At 49.1% G+C, this 22,710-nt stretch overlaps 1 protein-coding gene across 1 annotated transcript in view; it reads right to left on the reverse strand.

The window, feature by feature from the left end:
* Positions 1 to 22,710, reverse strand: part of LOC148777778 (uncharacterized) — a 115,795-nt gene that overhangs the window by 90,032 nt on the left and 3,053 nt on the right. Inside the window, exons 2-3 of the mRNA XM_088836652.1 lie at positions 16,122 to 16,226; positions 6,662 to 6,910 (exon numbers count right to left, since the gene is read on the reverse strand). Coding sequence (XP_088692778.1) covers positions 6,662 to 6,910; positions 16,122 to 16,226 — 354 coding nt within the window. The remainder of the gene's footprint in view (positions 1 to 6,661; positions 6,911 to 16,121; positions 16,227 to 22,710) is intronic.

Raw genomic sequence — 22,710 nt, forward strand, 5'->3', positions numbered from 1 at the left:
GTGAGCTTGCCTGAGGCCCTGGCCTCTGGGCAGGGGCAAACAGCAGAACATCTGAAAGCAAGCGATCTGGCTGGGGGCTCCTCTCTGCTGGGGAGGCCTGGAAACCCGGGTTTCGGGTTCTGTTGGGTTCTGTTTCCAGGAAGTGATATCATTTCCTGCTTTCGTGGCCAAGGTCCATTCCACAAAGTTCCCCAAGGGAACCTCTGTGTTTCTGGTTGTTCCCCCATGCCCTCAGGACACGTGCAGGCAAATTGACACCCACACAGCAGAACACACAGCCTTTAGGAGACCAGGGTGCAGCCAGGGCCTGAGCTCTGAGGACACAGCTGCTTTCAGCCCAGGCTCCTTCTTCTCAGAAGTGATGTGGCCCTGGGCAAGCCATGTGCCCCGCAGGGTTTCCACAGTCTCTCCATCTGCAGAGTGGGGATCACTCTCCCATTTCCTGCCTAGGTCTGTCAACCTACGAACAGCTCCAGTGCCTGTTCAAACTTTGGGCCGCTCTCACATGGAGCTAGGACACTGAGACTTCCCAATGGACGGATTCCACACAGGGCTGACCTAGCACAGAATGGGGCAGAATCAGGCCTAGATGGCCTCTGGGACCTTCGAAGATGAAGTCCACTTCCTGCCTATTTCTTGACGCCAGCATTGGGAGGACCGGAAGGTAATATTCAGACATCGCCGCCTCTGATATCAACATTCCTCGTCCTACTCAAATGTCGAACTCTGCCTCGAGGCGTGGTGGAGCCTGCACCAACAGTGGCTCCCCGCATACTTGTTTTTGAGTCTCATCATCTTGGGTCATTTTCCCCATTTCAGGGGGAATTGGCACTGTTACTTTTCCAAAACTGAAGTGAGATTCATGCAAATACTGTGAAATCGATTCATTTACTCTCTCCATTGTTCAGTCTCTCTCCCTCCTTCCCTCTCTTTCTTGAACTTTCCAAATTCAGTCTGTCTCTTCCTCTCTGTGTTTCTCCTCTGGATGCTTGCATGCCTGAGAAATACATGTACACATGTATATTGTTGACCTTCAGTTCAGTTCAGTTCAGTTCAGTCGTTTAGTCGTGTCCGACTCTTAGCAACCCCATGAACCACAGCACGCCAGGCCTCCCTGTCCATCACCAACTCACGGAGTTCACTCAAACTCATGTCCATTGAGTCGGTAATGCCATCCAGCCACCTCATTCTCTGTCGTCCCCGTCTTCTCCTACCCCCAATCGCTCCCAGCATCAGAGACTTTTCCAGTGAGTCAACTCGTCGCATGAGGTGGCAAAAGTGTTGGAGTTTCAGCTTTAGCATAAGTCCTTCCAATGAACACCCAGGATTGATCTCCTCTAGAATGGACTGGTTGGATCTCCCTGCAGTCCAAGGGACTCTCAAGAGTCTTCTCCAGCACCACAGTTCAGAAGCATCAATTCTTCGGCGATCAGCTTTTTTCACAGTCCAACTCTCACATCCATACATGACCACGGGAAAAACCATATTCTTGACTAGACGGACCTTGGTTGGCAAGGTAATGTCTCTGCTTTTTAATATGCTATATAGGCTGGTCATAACTTTCCTTCCAAGGAGTAAGCGTCTTTTAATTTCATGGCTGCTATCAGCATCCGCAGTGATTTTGGAGCCCCAAAAATAAAGTCTGACACTGTTTCGACTGTTTCTCCATCTATTTCCTGTGAAGTGATGGGACCAGATGCCATGATCTTCGTTTTCTGAATGTTAAGCTTCAAGACAACCTTTTCACTCTCCTCTTTCACTTTCTTCAATAGGTCTTTGAGTTCCTCTTCACTTTCTGCCCTAAGGGTGGTGTCATCTGCATATCTGAGGTTATTGATATTTCTCCCAGCAATCTTGATTCCAGCTTGTGCTTCTTCCAGCTCAGCGTTCCTCATGATGTACTCTGCATAGAAGTTAAATAAGCAGGGTGACAATATACAGCCTTGACGTACTCCTCTTCCTATTTGGAACCAGTCTGTTGTTCCATGTCCAGTTCTAACTGTTGCTTCCTGACCTGCATACAGGTTTCTCCAGAGGCAGGTCAGGTGGTCTGGGATTCCCATCTTTTTCAGAATGTTCCACAGTTTATTGTGATCGACACAGTCAAAAGCTTTGGCATAGTCAATGAAGCAGAAATAGATGCTTTTCTGGAACTCTCTTGCTTTCTCCATAATCCAGCGGATGTTGGCAATTTGATCTCTGGTGCCTCTGCCTTTTCTAAAACCTGCTTGAACATCTGGAAGTTCTTGATTCACATATTGCTGAAGCCTAGCTTGGAGAATTTTGAGCATGACTTTACTAGTGTGTGAGATGAGTGCAATTGTGCTGTAGTTTGAGCATTCTTTGGCATTTCCTTTCTTTGTGACTGGAATGAAGACGGATCTTTTCCAGTCCTGTGGCCATTGCTGAGTTTTCCAAATTTGCTGGCATATTGAGTGCAGCACCTTCACAGCATCATCTTTTAGGATTTGAAATAGGTCAACTCGAATTCCATCACGTCCACTAGCTTTGTTTGTAGTGATGCTCTCTAAGGCCCACTTGACTTCACATTCCAAGATGTCTGGCTCCAGGTGAGTGATCACGCCATTGTGATTATCTTCGTCATTAAAATCTTTTTGTACAGTTCTTCTGTGTATTCTTGCCATCTCTTCTTAATATCTTCTGCTTCTGTTAGGTCCATAACATTTCTGTCCTTTATCGAGCCCGTCTTTGCATGAAATGTTCCCTTGATATCTCTAATTTTCTTGAAAAGATCACTTGTTTTTCCTATTCTGTTGTTTTCCTCTACTTCTTTGCATTGATCGCTGGTGAATTGTTGACCTAGGGTGAGGCTTTAGGGTTTCATTTCAAGTGAGGTAAAGGTTTCGGGTGGGAGTTCGTGTTAGGGGAAAGGATATGTCTGGGGTTTGTTCTGGGAGACTTAGTGGTGTGAGTTCTCAGTCTCTTTTATGACGGAACCCCTTCTCCGATATTCTGCTTGCAAATATTCTTTTGTGTTCAGATTGTTACCATTTTGATAAGTGAATGCTTAGCTTTTCTGATGCAAAGCTGTTCAGTGGATGGAAGCAAGTTGGTGTCTTTTGGTTTCCTGTTTCCTTGACTTGAAGAGACCCAATTTTCTTCCCCCTCCCACAGGGGGAGAAGTCCCTGACATTAAGGAGCCAATGGCCCTTGTTTCCTTCCAGGAGATTCATCACTTCAGGTTTGTATTGACGTGTTTCCTTAAATATGAAATATTATGAGAACAATAGCTAATGTGATTGTTCAGATGGAACCATGTCCAATTCCCACGGCCTTTCCTTGAGACTCTAGTTCCCATTCGTATCGCCTCCCCTCCTTTGGCATTGAGGAATTGACCGTTGATGCTTGGGTTTATTTCTGGAACCTCAATTCCATTCCATGTATCTGGTTCTGCGTGTTTGATTTCTTCCCAGTACCATGCTGTCCTGATGATCCTAGTGTGATAGTCTAATTGGCTATCAGGCAGCCTGCTATGTATATTTCAGGGCTTTGTGGCAGATTGCATTGACTCTTTTGACTCCTTTGTTTTTCCATAGATATTCTGGAATTCTTTGGTTATAATGACCTGAGAACACTCGTTGGTATTTTGAGAGGAATATCGTGGAAACTCTGGATTGCCCCACGGTGGGGGTTAGGGGGAGGGGGAAGTGATATCATCTTACCAGGAGGAATTCTTCCGATCTGTGAGCACAGCTTATTTTCCATTGGATTGTAGGGCTTCACCTTCTTTCATCCATCTGTTGCAGTTCTCTGAGAAGAAGGGCTTCCCTCCTGGGTTAGATGGACTCCTAGCTATTCCCTTTCAGGGAATGTCACTGTCGGTGGGGTTGATAATTGCCTTCTTCTAGGCGTTTGCTGGAAGTGTTAGAAATGCCAAGGATTTTTCTGCCCCTTCCTCACTGTCCATTTCTCTGAGCCTCCAGGTAGAACAGGCCTATTCCAGGGTCCCACGAGGCTCGGGGAATGCAGCTAGACAGTATTTCCCAGGCCTCAGTGCTGGGCATGATCCGGTGTACTCTCCCTGTCCCTTCCTTCTCCTGGTGTCTCCTTCAGGCCCATATGTGTTCATGTCGTTTGTGTATTAAGAGCCAAATCCTGCCTAAGCTCTGTGTATGCAAACAGTTGTCTCCCAGCTTGGGATGTGTCATTTGCGCTTTGCAGACGGTTTTTCCCAGAGTCCAAATCTTGGATTTGACAAAGTTCACTGTGTTCCCTTGTTACTCTTTGTGTAGTGCCTTTCTTTATTGTGTGTGAAGACACAGAACTCATGCTAATCTCTGCTCCATTTCCTTCTGGATTTGTGAACCGTTTTGCATGGAACATATGTCTAGGAATCATTTCAAGTGCATTTGTTGAGAGGTGTCAAGTTTCCATGGACATGCATGTCATCACCTCTGGTTTCGAAATGTGTTGCTCCTAAACTCTTTTTGATATCTTCTCGGAAAGATGGGTGTTTTTCAGCTTGCATTTCCACAGAAGAATGGATTCAGCAGTTCTCGCTCAGGGACGTTGTGTCCAGTGAAAAGGGAGTTGGGTGCGGCCTCCCTTTCAGCACCAATCCCAAGTTCAGGTTGACAGGGTTATGAACTTCCATCTGTGATCCAGATTCGACAGGCATCCTTGTGTGCCCTTGGCTGTGTGAGCAGCTGAAGGGAGTTTCATCTCCGAAGGCGCCCAGCAGGCCTGCAGGTTCAGGCCGCCAGAGGTGAGCATCTCAGAGGACAGGAGCCACCGTGCCAGAAGTGGAGTGGGATCCACCCTGAGGTTGGGCACTGATCGTCAAGTGATGTTCCTGTGGGACTATGATGGGTCCGCCACACTCTTCTCCCACATAGCGAGAGAGATGTCTATGGGATCTGCTAGGCCCTCCACTCCCTCTTGTGGTCCCGAAGGCTGGTTGTCACCATCCTGAGCACCTAGCTCTGAGATGATGGCCACCTCCACCTACAATGTATGTCCCTTTTCCCACGTGTCCATGCAAAGTGTCAGGCTATCTCTGAGCTACACTAGCCATGTGCTTTGCCTGCCATTGGACCTGCACATGTTTCTTCTGTTTCCTTCCTGATAACTGATTTTCTCGAGCATGTGGGTGCCACAAGGATGGTGGGTCTTTCTCTGGCTTTCTGTTCTGAGGAACACTTCTCCCTTTGTTGGTGTGGGCTTATCTTTCCATTTATCCTGCATGGTTTATTGTTGTGAGTTTGTTTGTATCAGCAGAAGAACTCAGCCTTTCACTTGTGCCTGATGCGTCCCACTTACAACAGGACGACCTACCTGGAGATTCTGAGCACATTTGCCGTGACGACTTCATTTGGCAGATAATGTCTTGAAAGGACCTACACAGTCCATTCAGATATCCAAAGGCTCCTTCAAATGACACAGAAACCAGAATTCTCCAGTTTGGTCTTCCAATATGTGGGAGTCAGAACAATCCCCTGGAGAAGGGAAAAGCTACCAACTCCAGGATTCTGGCCTAGAGAATTCCATGGACTGTAGAATTCATGGGGATGCCAAGACTCTAACAATACTGAGAGACTATAACTTTCACCTTCAGTCAGACCAAAATCCAGTTTCCTCTCATTTTAGTGATTGGTATTGCTTGGGGACCCCGAAACGATGGGAAGAAATGCAGAGAGAAGTAGACTCAATGTTTTCAGGTGGGGGAGAGAGGAACTGGGAGTGCTTGCCATGAATCCAGGCTTTGCTGGGAAGTGGGAAGGGGATAGAATGTGTGTTTCAGAATGTAGACAGTGGTGATGCTTACACAGCATTGTGAAGGCCTCCATCTTCCCAAATGGCATCAAAGAAGGAAAATTTATTGGCACACAGTTGCGAGCAAAATATACAGAAAGACATAAAAGACATAAAAGATGAGAAGAAAGATGGCTAGAAGCCTGATGAAAATCAGCTCAGGGGAAGGGAAGTCAATCTCCCCTGTGTGGGGAGGGAGTGGACGGCGTCCACGGGGAACACACATGGATGGAGGCTGCAGAGCCACCCGCGCCCCTGGACGATGTGTTTGCTGAAAGGGCTCTGGAAGTCTGTCCAGAGCAGGGACCTGTTCTCCCTGCAGGGGTGGGACAGTCATGGTGGGCGTCTGAGTCTTTGGCAGCAGCCAGGGCAGGCTGCCCTTGTGCAGGTGGTCACTCAGCCCCTGACTCGGGTTCTGCCGCCAAAGCCCAAGCAGGTGCATGTACACGTGAAGGTGGAGGTTCTGGAAGGCATGGTGAGACACTGGGGCCTGGGGCTGGGAGTCGTGCAGGTACAGAGTTCCGATGTGCTCAAGGGACTGTCAAGTACCCGGTTCGCCCCGTAGCTTTGGGAGGGTTGTCTTAGGTCTCGATCTCCCCTCATTGGATCCCTGCGTCCTGCACCTGGAGCTCCCACCTCTGTAGGGACAGGTCTTGTACGTGGAGGCTGGCTGAGTTTCATGGCCAGAGCTAGAGCTGGGAGAGAAGAAGAGTTTGCCAAATGCCAGCCTTGCCATGAGCCTAAGGGGACATGAAGGCTTCCTAGAGATTCACTAAGAAGGCCCTGCTTCGGAGTCTTCTCTGCAGTCTCCACGATGGGTGATGTGAGGCCAGCCTTTGGTCCAGGCCCAGCCCCACTCTGGGGGACTCCTCCCTGTGTGGCTAAGCACCGCCTCCCCACACTCACATGCAGCAGCCCCAGGAGCCTCAACTCTGTGCTCTGCACTGCTGGGCTCCAGGCTCTCCTGCTGCCTCCAAGGAAGGGCTTCTCGGAGCTCTGGGTCAGAGCCGGGTGTGCTGAGCTCCGTGGCAGCCTGAGACTGGGCCCCGGAGTGTGTGCTTGGTGGTGTCTGTGCAGCAGGCCTTGCCTGCTTCCTCTTCTTCGCCAGTTTGGCTGAGCTCCCCGTGGCCACGCTCACCTGGAGCCTGTACTGGGCTTCCCGGGCAGGGGGCTGGTGGTCTGAACCCTCCCTCAGGGTGGTGGTAGGGTGTTCCCCTAAGGGGCCACTTCGGGTGGGACGCTCTACAATGACAGTGACCATCAGCAGCACTCCTTCGATATTTCTGAGCTGTGCCTGGCCAGGATGGCTGCTGCCTCTGCCCATCTGCTCTTCTGCTCCCAGAAAGCGCAGAGACGAGTGTCTGCTCAGATACGCAATTGGGAGGACAGAGATACCCCTGAGGGAGTGAGGTCAGCCTGGGCAGCCAGCTCTGCCCGGATGCTTCCCATGCCACCAGCCTGCTCTCCCCTGTGGTGTGGACAAAAGCGACCCACGAGCTCCTGACCAATATGTGGCTGGGCTTGCTTAAGGCAGACACACCCCGAGAAACCCCCATCAACACACAGGCAAAGGCCTCAGGCTTCCCCATGTGGGACGGGAGAGGTGGCCGGACCCGGCCTGGGCCTCCCTGTTACCTTTGTGTTCCTTAGGGCAAAGGGCCAGAGGGCTCTCCGGGGTCCCTGAGCCAGCGTCATCCGTGTTCCCACATTCTCTGCCTGTGAGTTCGCCTGAGGCCCCGGCCTCTGGGCAGGGGCAAACAACAGAACATCTTGAAAACAAGTGATCTGGCTGGGGACTCCTCTCCACTGAGGAGGCCCGGATACCAGGGTTGCCGGTTCTGTTGGGTTCTGTTGCCAGGAAGTGACATCATTTCCTGGTTCATGGCCGAGGTCACTTCCACAAAGCTCCCCAAGGGAACCTCTGGGTTTCTGGCTGTTTCCCCACGCCCTTAGGCCACGTGCAGGCACAGTGACACTGACACACACAGCCCACCCCACAGCATTGGGGAGACCTGTGTGCAGCCAGGGCCTGAGCTCTGAGGACACAGCTGCTTACAGCCCAGGCTCCTTCTCAGAAGTGAAGTGGCCCTGGGCAAGGCATGTGCCCTGCAGGTTTTCCCCACTCTCTCCATCTGCAGAGTGGGGGTCACTCTCCCATTTCTGCCTAGGTCTGTCAGCCTACGAACAGCTCCAGTGCCTGTTCAAACATTGGGCCGCTATCACATGGAGCTTGGACACTGAGACTTCCCAAAGGATGGATTCCACACAGGGCTGACCTAGCACAGAATGGGGCAGAATCAGGCCTGGATGGGCTTTGAGACCTGGGAAAAGGCAGTCCCCTTTCTGCCTATTTCTTGACCCCTGCATTTGGAGGACCGGAAAGTCATATTCAGACATCACCCCATCTGATATCAACCTTCCCCATCCTCCTTAATTGCCCCACTCGGCCTCGAAGGCTGAGGGAGTCTGCCCCAACAGTGGCTCCCCGCATCCTTGTCCTTGAGTCTCATCATTTTGAGTCATTTTCCCCCTTGGGGGAAAAGCACAGTCATTGTTTCCAACCACAAGAGAGATTCATGCAAATTCTATGAAATCGAATCATTTCCTCTCTCCATTGTTCAGTCTCTCTCCCTTGTTCCCTCTCTTTCTTGACCTTTCCAAATTCAGTCTGTCTCTTCCTCTCTGTGTCTCTCCTCTGGATGCTCGCATGCATGTGAATGCATGGACGCATGTATGTTGTTGAAATTGTTTGAGGCTTTAGGGTTTCGTGTCGAGTGAGTTAAAGGTTTGTCGTTGGATTTGGTGTTAGGGGAAGGGATAGGTCTGGGGTTTGTTCTGGGAGACGCGTAGGAACCCCTTCACCGATATTCTGCTTGCTAATATTCTTTTTTGTTCAGTTTGTTACCATTTTGATTTGTGAATGCTCAGCTTTTTTGATGCAAATCTGTTCAAGTGGATGGAAGCCCGTGGGTATCCTTTGGTTTACTGTTTCCTTGATTTGAAGGGACCCAATTTCCCCCCCCCCAACACACACACATTTTGAGAAGTCCATGACATGAAGGAGTCTATGGCCCGTGCTTATTTCCAGGAGTTTCATCACTTCAGGCTTTGCGTTGATGTGTTTCACTAAATCAGACGTGTTCTGAGACCAAAAGCCAATGTGATTGTTCAGATGGAACCATCTCCAATTCCCACGGCCTTTCATTGCAGAGACTCTTGCTCTCATTCGTATCACCTCCCCTCCTTTGGCGTCGAGGAATTGACCGTAGAAGCTTGGGTTTATATCTGGACCCTCAATTCCATTCCATGGATCTGGTTCTGCGTGTTTGATTTCTTCCCAGTACCATGCTGTCCTGATGATCCTAGTGTGATAGTCTAATTGGCTACCAAGCAGCCTGCTATGTCCATTTCAGGGCTTTGTGGCAGATTGCATTGACTCTTTTGACTCCTTTGTGTTTCCATAGACATTTTGGAATTCATTGGTTATAATGCCCTGAGAACAGCCGATGTTTTTTTTTTTTTATTGGAGGCTAATTATTTTACAATATTATATTGGTTGGTTTTGTCGTACATTGACATGAATCCGCCTCAGGTGTACATGAGGTCCCTCTCCCGAACCCCCCTCCCACCTCCCTCCTTCCTTTATTTTCCCTCTGGGTCATACCAGCTCTGAACATCCTGTAACATGCCTCGACCCTGAACTGGTGATTCGTTTCACATATGATAATATACATGTTTCAATGCCATTCTCCCAAACCATCCCATCCTCACCCTCTCCCACAGAATCCCTACGACTGTTTTATACATCTGTTTCTCTTTTGCTGTCTCGTATACGGGGTTATCATTTGCATCTTTCTAAATTCCATATATATGCGTTAGTATACTGTATTGGTGTTTTTCTTTCTGGCTTACTTCACTCTGTATAATAGGCTCCAATTTCATCCACCTCATTAGAACTGATTCAACTGCATTCTTTTTAACGGCTGAGTAATACTCCATTGTGTATATGTACCAAAGCTTTATTATCCATTCGTCTGCAGATGGACATGTAGGTTGCTTCCATGTCCTGGCTATTGTAAACAGTGCTGCGATGAACATTGGAGTACATGTGTCTCTTTCAATTCTGGTTTCCTCGGTGTGTATGCCCAGGAGTGTGATTGCTGGATCATATGGCATTTCTATTTCCAGTTTTTTGAGGAATCTCCACACTGTTCTCCATAGTGGCTGTACTAGTTTGCATTCCCAACAATGTGTAAGAAGGTTCCCTTTTTTCTACAACCTCTCTAGCATTTATTGCATGTAGACTTTTGGATAGCAGCCATTCTGACTGGTGTAAAATGGTATCTCATTGTGGTTTTGATTTGCATTTCTCTGATTATGAGAGATGTTGAGCATTTTTTCATGTGTTTGTTAGCCATCTTTATGAATTCTTTAGAGAAATATCTGTTTAGTTCTTTGGCCCATTTTTTTGATTGGCTCATTTATTTTTCTGGAATTGAGCTGCAGGAGCTGCTTGTATATTTTGGAGATTAATCCTTTATCAGTTGTTTCATTTGCTATTATTTTCCCCCATTCTGAAGGCTGTCTTTTCCCCTTGCTTATAGTTTCCTTTGCTGTGCAGGAGCTTTTGATTTTAATTAGGTCCCATTTGTTTATTTTTGCTTTTATTTCCAATATTCTGGGAGGTGGATCTTGGAGGATCCTGCTGTGATTTATGTCAGAGAGTGTTTCGCCTACATTCTCCTCTAGGAGTTTTATAGTTTTTGGTTTTACGTTTATCTCTCTAGACTATTTTGAGTTAATTTTGGTATGTGGTGTTAGGAAGTATTCTAGTTTTATTCTTTTACAAGTGGCTGACCAGTTTTCCCAGAACCACTTGTTAAAGAGACTGTCTTTTCTCCATTTTATATTCTTGCCTCCTTCGTCAAAGATAAGGTATCCATAGGTGCGTGGATTTATCGTTGGGCTTTCTATTTTGTTCCATTGATCTATGTTTCTGTATTTATGCCCATACCATACTGTCTTGATGACTGTGGCTTTGTAGTAGAGCCTGAAGTCCGGCAGGCTAATTCCCCCAGTTACATTTTTCTTCCTCAAGATTGCTTTGGCTATTCGAGGTTTTTTGTATTTCCATACAAATTGTGAGATTATTTGTTCTAGTTCATGAAAAATATCGTTGGTAGCTGGACAGGGATTGCATTGAATGTATAAGTTACTTTAGATATTATACTCATTTTAACAATATTTATTCTTCCAATACACGAACATGGTATATTTCTCCATCTATTAGTGTACTCTTTGATTATGTTCACTAGTGTTTTATAGTTTTCCGTGTACAAGTCTTTTGTTTCCTTAGGTAAATACATTCTTAAGTATTTAAATCTTTTCGTTGCAACAGAGAATGGAAGAGTTTCCTTAATTTCTCATTATTAGTGTAAAGGAATGCAAGTGATTTCTGTGTGTTGACTTTATATCCTGCAACTGTACTGTATTCATTGATTAGCTCTAGTAGTTTTCTGGTAGATTCTTTAGGGATTTCTGTGTAGAGGATCACATCATCAGTGAACAGTGAAAGTTTTACTTCTTCTTTTCCAATTTGTATTCTTTTTATGTCTTTTTCTGCTCTGATTGCTGTAGCCAAAACTTCCAGAACTATGTTGAATAGTAGTGGTGCGAATGGGCACCCTTGTCTTATTCCTGACATTAGGGGAAATGCTTTCAGTTTTTCACCGTTGAGGATAACGTTTGCTGTGGGTTTGTCATATATAGCTTTTATTATATTGAGATATGTCCCTTCTATTCCCACTTTCTGGAGGGTTTTTATCATAAATGGATGCTGTATTTTGTCAAAGGCTTTCTCTGCATCTATTGAGATAATCATATGATTTTTAGTTTTCAGTTTGTTAATGTGGTGATTGCAGCCATGAAATTAAAAGACGCTTGCTCCTTGGAAGGAAAGTTATGACCAAACTTGATAGTATATTAAAAAGCAGAGACATTACTTTGCCAACCAAGGTCCGTCTAGTCAAGGCAATGGTTTTTCCCGTGGTCATGTATGGATGTGAGAGTTGGACTGTGAAGAAAGCTGATCGCCGAAGAATCGATGCTTTTGAACTGTGGTGTTGGAGAAGACTCTTGAGAGTCCCTTATACTGCAAGGAGATCCAACCAGTCCATTCTAAAGGAGATCAATCCAGAATGTTCATTGGAGGGACTGCTGCTAAAGCTGAAACTGCAATACTTTGGCCACCTCATGCGACGAGTTGACTCACTGGAAAAGACTCTGATGCTGGGAAAAGTTGGGGGCGGGAGGAGAAGGGGACAACGGAGAATGAGATGGCTGGATGACATCACCGACTCTGTGGACATGAGTTTGAGTGAACTCCGGGAGTTGGTGATGGACAGGGAGGCCTGGCGTGCTGTGATTCATGGGGTCGCGGAGAGTCGGACACTACTGAGCGACTGAACTGAACTGAACTGAATGTAGTGTATTACGTTGATTGATTTGTAGATATTGAAGAATCCTTGCATTCCTGGGATAAGCCCACTTGGTCATCATGTATGATCTTCTGAATGTGTTGTTGGATTCTGATTGCTAGAATTTTGTTAAGGATTTTTGCATCTATGTTCATCAGTGATATTGGCCTGTAGTTTTCTTTTTTGTGGGATCTTTACGAGGTTTTGGGATTAGGGTGATGGTGGCCTCATAGAATGAGTTTGGAAGTTTCCCTTCCTCAGCAATTTTCTGGAAGAGTTTGAGTAGATTAGGTGTTAGCTCTTCTCTAAATTTTTGTTAGAACTCAGCCGTGAAGCCGTCTGGACCAGGGCTTTGTTTACTGGAAGATTTTTTATTATAGCCTCGAGTTCGGAGCTTGTGATGGCTCTATTCAGATTTTCTATTTCTTCCTGGTTCAATTTTGTAAAGTTGTACTTTTCTTGGAATTTTTCAATTTCTTCCAGGTTATTCATTTTATTGCCATATAATTGCTGATAGTATTCTCTAATAATCCTTTGTATTTGTGTAGCCATTGGTATTTTGAGAGGAATAGCATGCGACCTCTGGACTGCCCCAAGTTGGGGGTCGGGGGCAGGGGGAAGTGACATTTTCTTACCAGGAGAAATTCTTCTGATACTGGAGCACAGTTTATTTTCCATTGGATTGGTGGGCTTCACCTTCTTTCATCCATCTCTTGCAGTTCTCTTAGAAGAGCGGCTTCCCTCCTGGGTTAGATGGACCCCTAGCTATTGGCTTTCAGGAAATATCACTGTCGATGGGGTTGATACTTGCCGTCTCCTTCTAAGCATTTGCTGTTAGTATTAGAAATGCCAACGATTTCTCTTCCCCTTCCTCACTGTCCATCTCTCTGAGCCTCCAGGTTGAACAGGCCTAGTCCAGGGTCTCACGGCTATTGGGGAGTGCAGCTAGACCGTGTTTCTCAGGCCTTCATAGTTGGGCATCATTCGATATACTCTCCATGTCCCTTCCTTCGCCTGGTTTCCCTGCAGACCTCTCCTTCAAGCTTGTGTTCATGTCGTTTGTGTATTAGGAGCCAAATTCTGCCTACGTTCCGTGTATGCAAACAGTTGTCTTCCCGCTTGGGATATGTTGTTTGTGTTTTTCAGACGGTCTTTCCCAGAGGCCAAATCTTGGATTTGACAAAGTTCACTGTGTTCCCTGGTTACTCATTGTGTAGTGCCTTTTGGTATTGTGTGTGAAAACTCAGAGCTCATGTCTAATGTCTGCTCCATTTCCTTCTGGATTTGTGAACCATTTTGCATGGAACGTATGTCTCGGACTCATTTGAAGCGCATTTGTTGAGAGGTGTTAATTTTCCATGGACATGCATGTCATCCCCTCTGGTTTCCAAAGTGTCACTCCTAAACTCTTTTGGAGACCTTCTCGGAAAAATGGATGTTTTTCAGCTTGCATTTCCACAGTTTAATGGATTCAGCAGCTCTAGAAGCAAGGACACTTTGTCCAGTGAAAGGGGGAGTCAGGTGCGGCCTCCCTTTCAGCAGCGATCCCCAAGTCTGGTTGAGAGGGCTCTGATCTTCCATCATTGAACCAGAAGCCACAGGCATCCTTGTGTGCCCTTGGACGTGTGAGCGGCTTAAGGGAGTTTCGTCTGCACAGGCACCAAGCAAACCTGCGGCTTTGGACCACCAGAGGTGAGCATCTCAGAAGACAGGATCAACCGTGCAAGAAGTGGAATGGGATCCACCTTGAGGGTGGGCACTGATCGCCAAGAGATGTTCCAGTGGGACTTTGATGGGTCCAGCACATTCTTCTGGCAGAGAGCGAGACAGATGTCTATGGGCTCTGCTGGCCCTCCATTCCCTCTTGTGGTCCCAAAGGCTGGTTGACACCAACTTGAGCACCTAGCTCTGAGATTATGAGAACCGCCACCTGCACTGTGTTTCCCTTTGCCCACGTGTCCATGCGAAGCATCAGGCCATCTCTGAGCTACACTAGCCATGTGCATTTCCTAACATTGGACTTGCACATGTTTCTTCTGTTTCTTTCCCGATCACTGATTTTTTCGAGCATGTGAGGACTACGAGGATGGTGGATCTGACCTTGTGTTCTGTGGAACACTTCTCCCTTTGTTGGTTTGGGTTTATCATTCCATTTCTCCTGCCTGGTTTATTGTTGTGAGTTTGTTTGTGCCAGCGGAAGAACTCAGCATTTCCCTTGTGCCTGAGATGTCCCACTTACAACAGCATTGCCTACCTGCATATTCTGAGCACATTTGCTGAGAGGGCTTCGTTTGGCAGATAACATCTTGAAAATACCTACATGGTCCTTTCAGATACCCAAAGGCTACGGCAAATGACATAGGGACAAGAATTCTCCACTCCAGTTTGGTCTTCCAATATGTCGGGTGTCAGAACAATCCACTGAGAAGGGAAAAGCTACCGACTCCAGGATTCTGACCTAGAGAATTGCATGGATTGTAGAATTCATGGGAATGCCAAGACTCTAACAATGCCGAGAGACTATAACTTTCGCCTTCAGTCAGAGCAAAATCCAGTTTCCTTTTATTTCAGTGATTGGCGTTGATTGGGGACCTCGAAAGGACGGGAGGAAAGGCAGAGAGAAGTAGGCTCAATGTTGTCAGGCGGGGAGAGAAGAACGGGGAGTGCTTGCCATGAATCCAGGCTTTGCTGGGAACTGGGGGGGATAGAATGAGGGTGTCCAAATGTAGACAGTGGTGATGTTTACACAGCATTGTCAAGGCCTCCATATTCCCAAATGGCATCAAGGAAGGAAAATTTATTGACACACAGTTGCGAGCAAAATATACAGAAAGCCATAAAAGACATAAAAGATGAAAAGAAAGATGCCTAGGAGCCTGATGAAAATCAGCTCAGGGGAATGGAAGTCAATCTCCCCTGGGTGGGGAGCAAGTGGACGGCTGCCAAGGACAATACGCAGGGATGGAGGCTGCAGAGTCAACCGCGTCCCTGGACGAGGTTTTTGATGAAAGGGCTCTGGGTCTCTGTCCAGAGCATGGGCCTGTTCTCCCTGCAGGGGTGGGACAGGCATGTTGGGCGTCTGAGTCCTTGGCAGGAGACACGGCAGGCTGCCCCTATGGAGGTGGTCACTCAGGCCCTGACTCGGGTTCTGCCGCCAAAGCCTGAGCAGGTGTAAGTTCACGTGGAGGTGGAGGTTCTGGAAAACGGGGTAGGACATCGGAGCCTGGGGCTCTGGTTCATGCAGGCACAGAGTTCGGATGTGCTGACGGTGCTAGCCAGTACCCGGCTCGCCCCATTTCTATGGGAGGGGACATCTCAGGTCTCAATCTCCCCTCAGTGGATCCCTGGGTGCTGCACCTGGAGCTCCAACCTCTGTAGGGACTCGTTTTGGACGTGGAGGCTGGCTGAGTTTGATGGTAAGAGCTAGAGCTGGTGGAGAAGAAGAGTTTGCCACAGGACAGCCTTTCCATGTGCCTAAGTGGGTACGAAAGCTTCCTAGTGATTTTATAAGAAGGCCAAGCATCGGAGTCTTCTCTGCAGTCTCCAAAATGTGTGGTGTGAGGCCAGGCATTGGTCCCGGACCAGCCCCAGCTCTGGGGGACACCTCCCTGTGTGGCTCAGCACTACCTCCCCACACTCACATGCAGCAGCCACAAACGCCTCATCTACTTGCTCTGCCCTCCTGGGTTCCAGGTCCTACTGCTACCTCCTAGGCAGGACTTCTCAGAGCTCTGGGTCAGGGCAGGCTCTGCTGAGTTCCGTGGCAGCCTGAGCCTGGGCCCCGGGGTGCGTGCTGGGTGGTGTCTGTGTAGCAGGCCTGGCCTGCTCCGTCTTCATTGCCAGTTGGGCTGAGCCCTCCGTGGCCACGCTCACCTGGAGCCTGGACTGGGCCTCCCGGGCAGGGGGCTGGTGCTCTAAGCCCTCCCTCTGGGAGGTGGATGGGGTATGCCCCTCAGGGGCCACCTCGGGTGGGTTGCTCTGCAATGATAGAGACCATCAGCCAGCCCTGCTTTGATATTTGTGAGCTGAGACTGGCCAGTATGGCTGCTGCTTCTGCCCGTCTGCCCTTCTGCTCCCAGAAGGAGCAGCGACAAAGATATGCTGAGATACCCACCCAGGAGGACGGAGACACACCTGAGGGCGTGAGGTCAGCCTGGTCCACCAGCTCTGACTGGACGCTCCCCATGACAGGCAGCCTGCTCTCCTCTGGGGTGTGGACACAAGCAGTCAAAGGGCTCCAAACCCACATGCAGCTGGGCTTGCTTGAGTCAGACACATTCCGAGAAAACCCCTTCCACACACAGGGAAAGGCCTAAGGCTTCCCCGGGTGGGATGGGATAGGTTGCAGGACCCTGTATGCATACACTGAGCTTAGGCAGGATTTGGCTGTTAATACACAAATGACATGAACACAAAGGAGCCTGAAGGGGAGGTCTGAAGGGACACCAGGCGAAGAAAGGGACGCCAAAGGCGAAGAGAGTACACCAAATGATGCCCAGAACTTAGGGTCTGATCCACAGGGTCTAGGTGCACTCCCCGAGGCCCGTGGGACCCTAGACTAGGCCTGTTCTACCTAAAGGCTCAGAGAAATGGACAGTGAGGAAGGGGAAGAGAAATACTTGGCATTTCTAACACTCACAGCAAACGCTTAGAAGACGGAAATTATCAACCCCACGGACAGTTACATTCCCTGAAAGGCAATAGCTAGGAGTCCATCTAAACCAGGAGGGGAGCCCCTCTTCTCTGAGAACTGCAAGAGATGGATAAAAGAAGGTGAATCGCACAAATCCAATGGAAAATAGCTATGCTCAAGGATCAGAAGAATTCCTCCTGGTAAGATGATATCAATTCCCCCTCCCCTGGACCCCTACCGTGGGGCAATCCAGAGGATCCACTCTATTTCTCTCAAAATACCAACGGCTTTTCTCAGGGCATTATAACCAAAGAATCCAAAATGTCTATGGGAACACAAAGGACTCAAAAGTGTCAATGCAATCTGCCGTAAAGCTCTGAAATGGACATAGCAGGCTGACTGATAGCCAATTAGACTCTCAGACTAGGATCATCAGGACAGCATAGTACTGGGAAGAAATCAAACACGCAGAACCAGATCCATGGAATGAATTTGAGGTTCCAGACGTAAACCCAAGCTTCTACGGTCAATTCCTCGACGCCAAAGGAGGGGAGGTGATACGAATGGGAAAAAGAACCTCTGTAAGGAAAGGCCGTGGGAATTGGAGATGGTTCTATCTGAACAATCATATTGGCTTTTGGTCTCATAACACGTCAGATTCAGTGAAACACATCAACGCAAAGCCTGAAGTGATGAAACTCTTGGAAATAAGCACGGGCCATAGGCGCCTTAATGTCAGGGACTTCTCAACATGTCTGTGGGGATGGAAGAAAATTGGGTCTCTTCAAGTCAAGGAAACAGTAAACCAAAGGACACCCACCAGCTTCCATCCACTTGAACAGCTTTGCAATAGAAAAGCTAAGAATTTGCTAATCAAAATGGTAACAAACTGAACAAAAAAGAATATTAGCAATCAGAATATCGGAGAAGGGGTTCCTACGTAAAAGAGACTGAGAACTCACACCACTAAGTCTCCCAGAACAAACCCCAGATCTAGCCCTTCCCCTAACACCAATTCCAACCCCAAACCTTTAACTCACTCTACACGAAACACTAAAGCCTCACCCTAGGTCAACAGTTTACATGCTTACATACATTCACATGCATTCAAGCATCCACAGGAGAGACACAGAGAGGAAGACAGACTGAATTTGGAAAGGTCAAGAAAGAAACGGAATGCAGAAGAGAGACTGAACCAGGGAGAGAGGAAATGAGTCGATTTCACAGAATTTGCCTGAATCTCTCTTGAGGTTGGAAATATTGACAGTGCGTATTCCCCCTGCAAGTGGTAAAATGACACAAGATGATGAGATTCAAAGACAAGGATGCGGGGAGCCACTGTTTGGGCAGACTCCCCCACTCCTCGAGGCTGAGTGGGACACTTGAGTAGGACAAGGAAGGTTGATATCAGAGGGGGCGATATCTGAATATGACCTTCCGTTCCTCCCAATGCGGGGGTCAAGAAATAGGCAGGAAGCGGACTGCCTTTTCCCAGGTCCCAGAGCCCATCCAGGCCTGATTCTGCCCCATTCTGTGCTAGGTCAGCCCTGTGTGAAATCTGTCCTTTGGGAAGTCTCAGTGTCCAAGCTCCATGTGATAGAGGCCCAAAGTATGAAGAGGAACTGGAGTTGTTCGTAGGCTGACAAACCTAGGCAGCAGATGGGAGAGTGTTCCCCACTCTGAAGATCAAGAGACTGGGTTACCCTGCGGAGCACATGCCTTGCCCAGGGCCACATCATTTCTGAGAAGAAGGATCCTCGGCTGAAAACATCTGTGTCCTCAGAGCTCAGGCCCTGGCTGCACCCAGGTCTCCCCAATGCTGTGGGGTGGGCTGTGTGGTTTCACTGTGTCTGCATGTGGTCTAAGGACGTGGGGGAACAGCCAGAAACCCAGAGGTTCCCATGGGGAGCTTTGTGGAAGGGACCTCGGCCACGAACCAGGAAATGATGTCACTTCCTGGCAACAGAACCCAACAGAACCCACAAACCGGGTATCCAGTCCTCCCCAGCGGAAAGGAGCCCCCAGCCAGATCATTTGCTGTCAAGATGTTCTGCTGCTTGCCCTTGCCCAGATGATGCCGGGACCTCAGGCGAGCTCACAGGAAGATTGTGTGGGCACGCGGTTGACACTGGCTCAGCACCCCCCCACCGAGAGTCCTCTGGCCCTTTGCCCGAAGGAACAGAAAGGTAACACGGGAGCCCCAGGCCAGGTCTGGCCACCTCTCCTGTCCCAACCGGGGAAGCCTGAGGCCTTTCGCTGTGTGTGGGTGGGGGTTTTTTGGAGTGTGTCTGCCTCAAGCAAGCCCAACCGCATGTGGGTCAGGAGACCATGGGTTGTTTGTGTCCACACCCCAGGGGAGAGAAGGCTGGGGGGCATGGGGAGTGTCCAGCAGAGCCGCGTGCCCAGGCTGACCTCACACCCTCAGGGGTGTCTCTGTCCTCCCGGGTGGGTAGCTGAACAGATCTTTGTCTTTGCTCTTTCTGTGACCAGAAGGGCAGACAGGCAGAGGCAGCAGCCATCCTGGCCAGCCTCAGCCCAGAAATTTCGAAACAGGGCTGGCTGATGGTCACTATCATTGCAGAGCGTCCCACCCGAGTTGGCCCCTGAGGGGCACACCCCATCCACCTCCCAGAAGGAGGGCTCAGAGCACTAGCCCCCTGCCCGGGAGGCCCAGTGCAGGCTCCAAGTGAGCTTGGCCAAGGAGGGCTCAGCCCAACTGAAGATGAAGACGGAGCGGGCAAGGCCTGCTACCCAGACACCACCCAGCATGCACCCCGGGGCCCAGTCTCAGGCTGCCACAGAGCTCTGCAGAGCCGGCCCTGACCCAGAGCTCTGAGAAGCCATGCACCTGAGGTAGCAGGAGGACCTGAAACCGAGAACGGCATAGCACAGACGTGAGGCGGCTGGGACTTCTGAACATGAGTGTAGGGATTCAGTGCTGAGCCACACAGGTAGGAGTTCCCCAGAGCTGGGGCTGTGCCTGGAACGAAGGCTAGCCTCACACCACCCATCTTGGAGACTGCAGAGAAGCCTCCGATGCTGGGCCTTCTTAGCGAATCTCTAGGAATCTTTCATGCCCACTTAGGCACATGGCAAGGCTGGCCTGTGGCAAACTTTTCTTCTCCACCAGCTCTAGCTCCGGCCGTCAAACTCAGCAAGCCTCCACCTCCATCACTTGTCCCTAAGGAGGTGGGAGCTCCAGGTGCAGGACCCAGGGATCCACTGAGGGGGTTTCGAGACCTGAGACGTACCCTCCCAAAGACATGTGGCCAACCGGGTATTGGCAGGCACACTCAGCACATCAGATCTCTGTGCCTGCACAACCCACAGCCCCAGGACCCGATGTTCCACCCCGTTTCCAGATCCTCCACCTCAACGTGCACTTACACCTGCTCGGGCGTTGGTGGCAGAACCTGAGTCAGGGTCTGAGTGACCACCTGCACAAGGGCAGCCTGCCCTGGCTCCTACCAAGGACTCAGACACCCACCATGACGGTCCCACCCCTGCAGGGAGAAAAGGCCCATGCTCTGGACAGAGGCCCAGAGCCCGTTCAGCAAACACCTCGTCCAGGGGCGTGTTTGTCTCTGCAGGCTCCATCCCTGTGTGTTCCCTGTGGATGCCGTCCACTCCCTCCCCACCCAGGGGAGACTGACTTCCTTTCCCCTGAGCTGATTTTCATCAGGCTCCTAGGCATCTTCCTTCTCATCTTTTATGTCTTTTATGGCTTTGTGTATATTTTGCTCACAAGTGTGTGTCAATAAATTTTCCTTCCTTGATGCCATTTGGGAATATATAGGCCTTCACAATGCTGTGTAAACATCACCACTGTCTACATTCGGACACCCTCACTCTATCCCCCCACCCACTTCCCAGCAAAGCCTGGATTCATGGCAAGCACTGGCCGTTCCTCTCTCCCCCGCCTGACAACATTGAGTCTACTTCTTTCTGCATTTCTTCCCATTCTTTCGGGGTCCCCAATCAATACAATCACTGAAATGAAAGGAAACTGGATTTTCCTGTGACTGAAGGTGAACGTTATAGTCTCTCAGTATTGTTAGATTCTTGACATGCCCATGAATTCTACAGTTCATGGAATTCTCTAGGCCAGAATCCTGGAGTGGGTAGCTTTTCCCTTCTCCGGGGGATTGTACTGAGTCCCCACATATTGGAAGACCAAACTGGAGAACTCTGGTTTCTATGTCATTTGAAGGAGCCTTTGGGTATATGAAAGGACAGTGTAGGTCCTTTCAAGATGTCATCTGCCCATCGAAGCCCTCTCGATAACTGCTCAGAATCTCCAGGTAGGCAGTGCTGTTGTAAGTGGGACACCTCAGACACAAGGAAATGCTGAGTTCTTCTCCCGGCTCAAACAAACTCACAACAATAAACCAGGCAGGAGAAATGGAAAGATAAATCCACACCAACAAAGGGAAAACTCTTCCTCAGAAACAAGACCAGAAAAAGACCCACCATCCTTGTGGTCCCCACATGCTCGAGAAAATGTATGATCGGGAAGGAAACAGAAGAAACATATGCAGGTCCAATGAGAGGCAATGGACATGGCTAGTGTAGCTCAGAGACAGCCTGACGCTTTGCGTGGACATGCGGTCAAAAGGAAACACAGGGCAGGTGGCAGTGGTCATCATCTAGAGCTAGGTGCTCATCATGGTGACAACCAGCCTTCGGGACCACAAGAGGGAGTGGAGGGCCTAGCAGAGCCCACAGACATCTCTCTCGCTATCTAGGAGAAGAGTGTGCCGGACCTATCAAAGTCCCATAGGAGCATCTATTGACGATCAGTGCCCACCCTCAGGGTGGATCCCACTCCACTTCTGGCACAGGGGCTCCTGTCTTCTGAAATGCTTACCTCTGGCGGTCCGAAGCCACAGGCCTGCTGGGCGCCTGCTGAGACGAAGCTCCCTTCAGCTGCTCACACAGCCAAGGGCACACAAGGATGCCAGTGGCCTGTGGCTCACAGATGGAAGATCTGCCCCCTGACAATCCGACCTGGGTATTTGTGCTGAAAGGGAGGCCGCACCCGACTCCCTTCATTGGAGTCAGCACCCCTTCTGCTAGAGCTGCTGAATCCATTCAACTGTGAAAACGCAAGCTGAAAAACACCCATCTTTCTGAGAAGTTCTCCTAAAAAGTTTAGGAGCAACGCATTTGGAACCCAGAGGGGATGACATGCATGTCCATGGAAACTTGACACCTCTCAACAAATGCACTTCAAATGATTCCTAGACATACGTTCCATGGAAAATGGTTCACAAAACCAGAAGGAAATGAAGCAGACATTAGACATGAGCTCTGTGTCTTCACACACAATATAGAAAGACACTACACAGAGTAACCAGGGAACACAGTGAACTTGTCTCACCAAGAGTTGGACTCTGGGAAAAATGGTCTGTAAAACGCAAACGACACATCCCAAGCTGGGAGACAACTGTTTGCATACACAGAGCTTAGGCAGATTTAGCTTCTAATACACAAGTGACATGAGCACAAATGAGCCTGAGGGAGAGGTCTGAAGGGACACCAGGCGAAGGAAGGGACCTGGAGAGTACACAAAATGATGCCCAGCACTGAGCACCTGAGAAACATGATCTAGCTGCACTCCCCGAGCCCCTGGGGACCCTGGACTAGGCCTGTTCTACCTGGAGGCTCAGAGAGATGGACAGAGAGGAAGGGGAAGAGAAATCCTTGGCATTTCTAACATTCACAGCAAACGCTTAGAAGGAGAAGGCAAGTATCAACCCCACCGACAGTGACATTTCCTGAAAGGCAATAGCTTGGAGTCCATCTAACCCAGGAGGGAAGCCCCTCTTC

The sequence above is a fragment of the Moschus berezovskii genome, chromosome 5 (genome assembly GCF_049115385.1).
Source record: "Moschus berezovskii isolate FMDL1 chromosome 5, NW_MosBer_1.0, whole genome shotgun sequence".
Classification (NCBI taxonomy): domain Eukaryota; kingdom Metazoa; phylum Chordata; class Mammalia; order Artiodactyla; family Moschidae; genus Moschus; species Moschus berezovskii.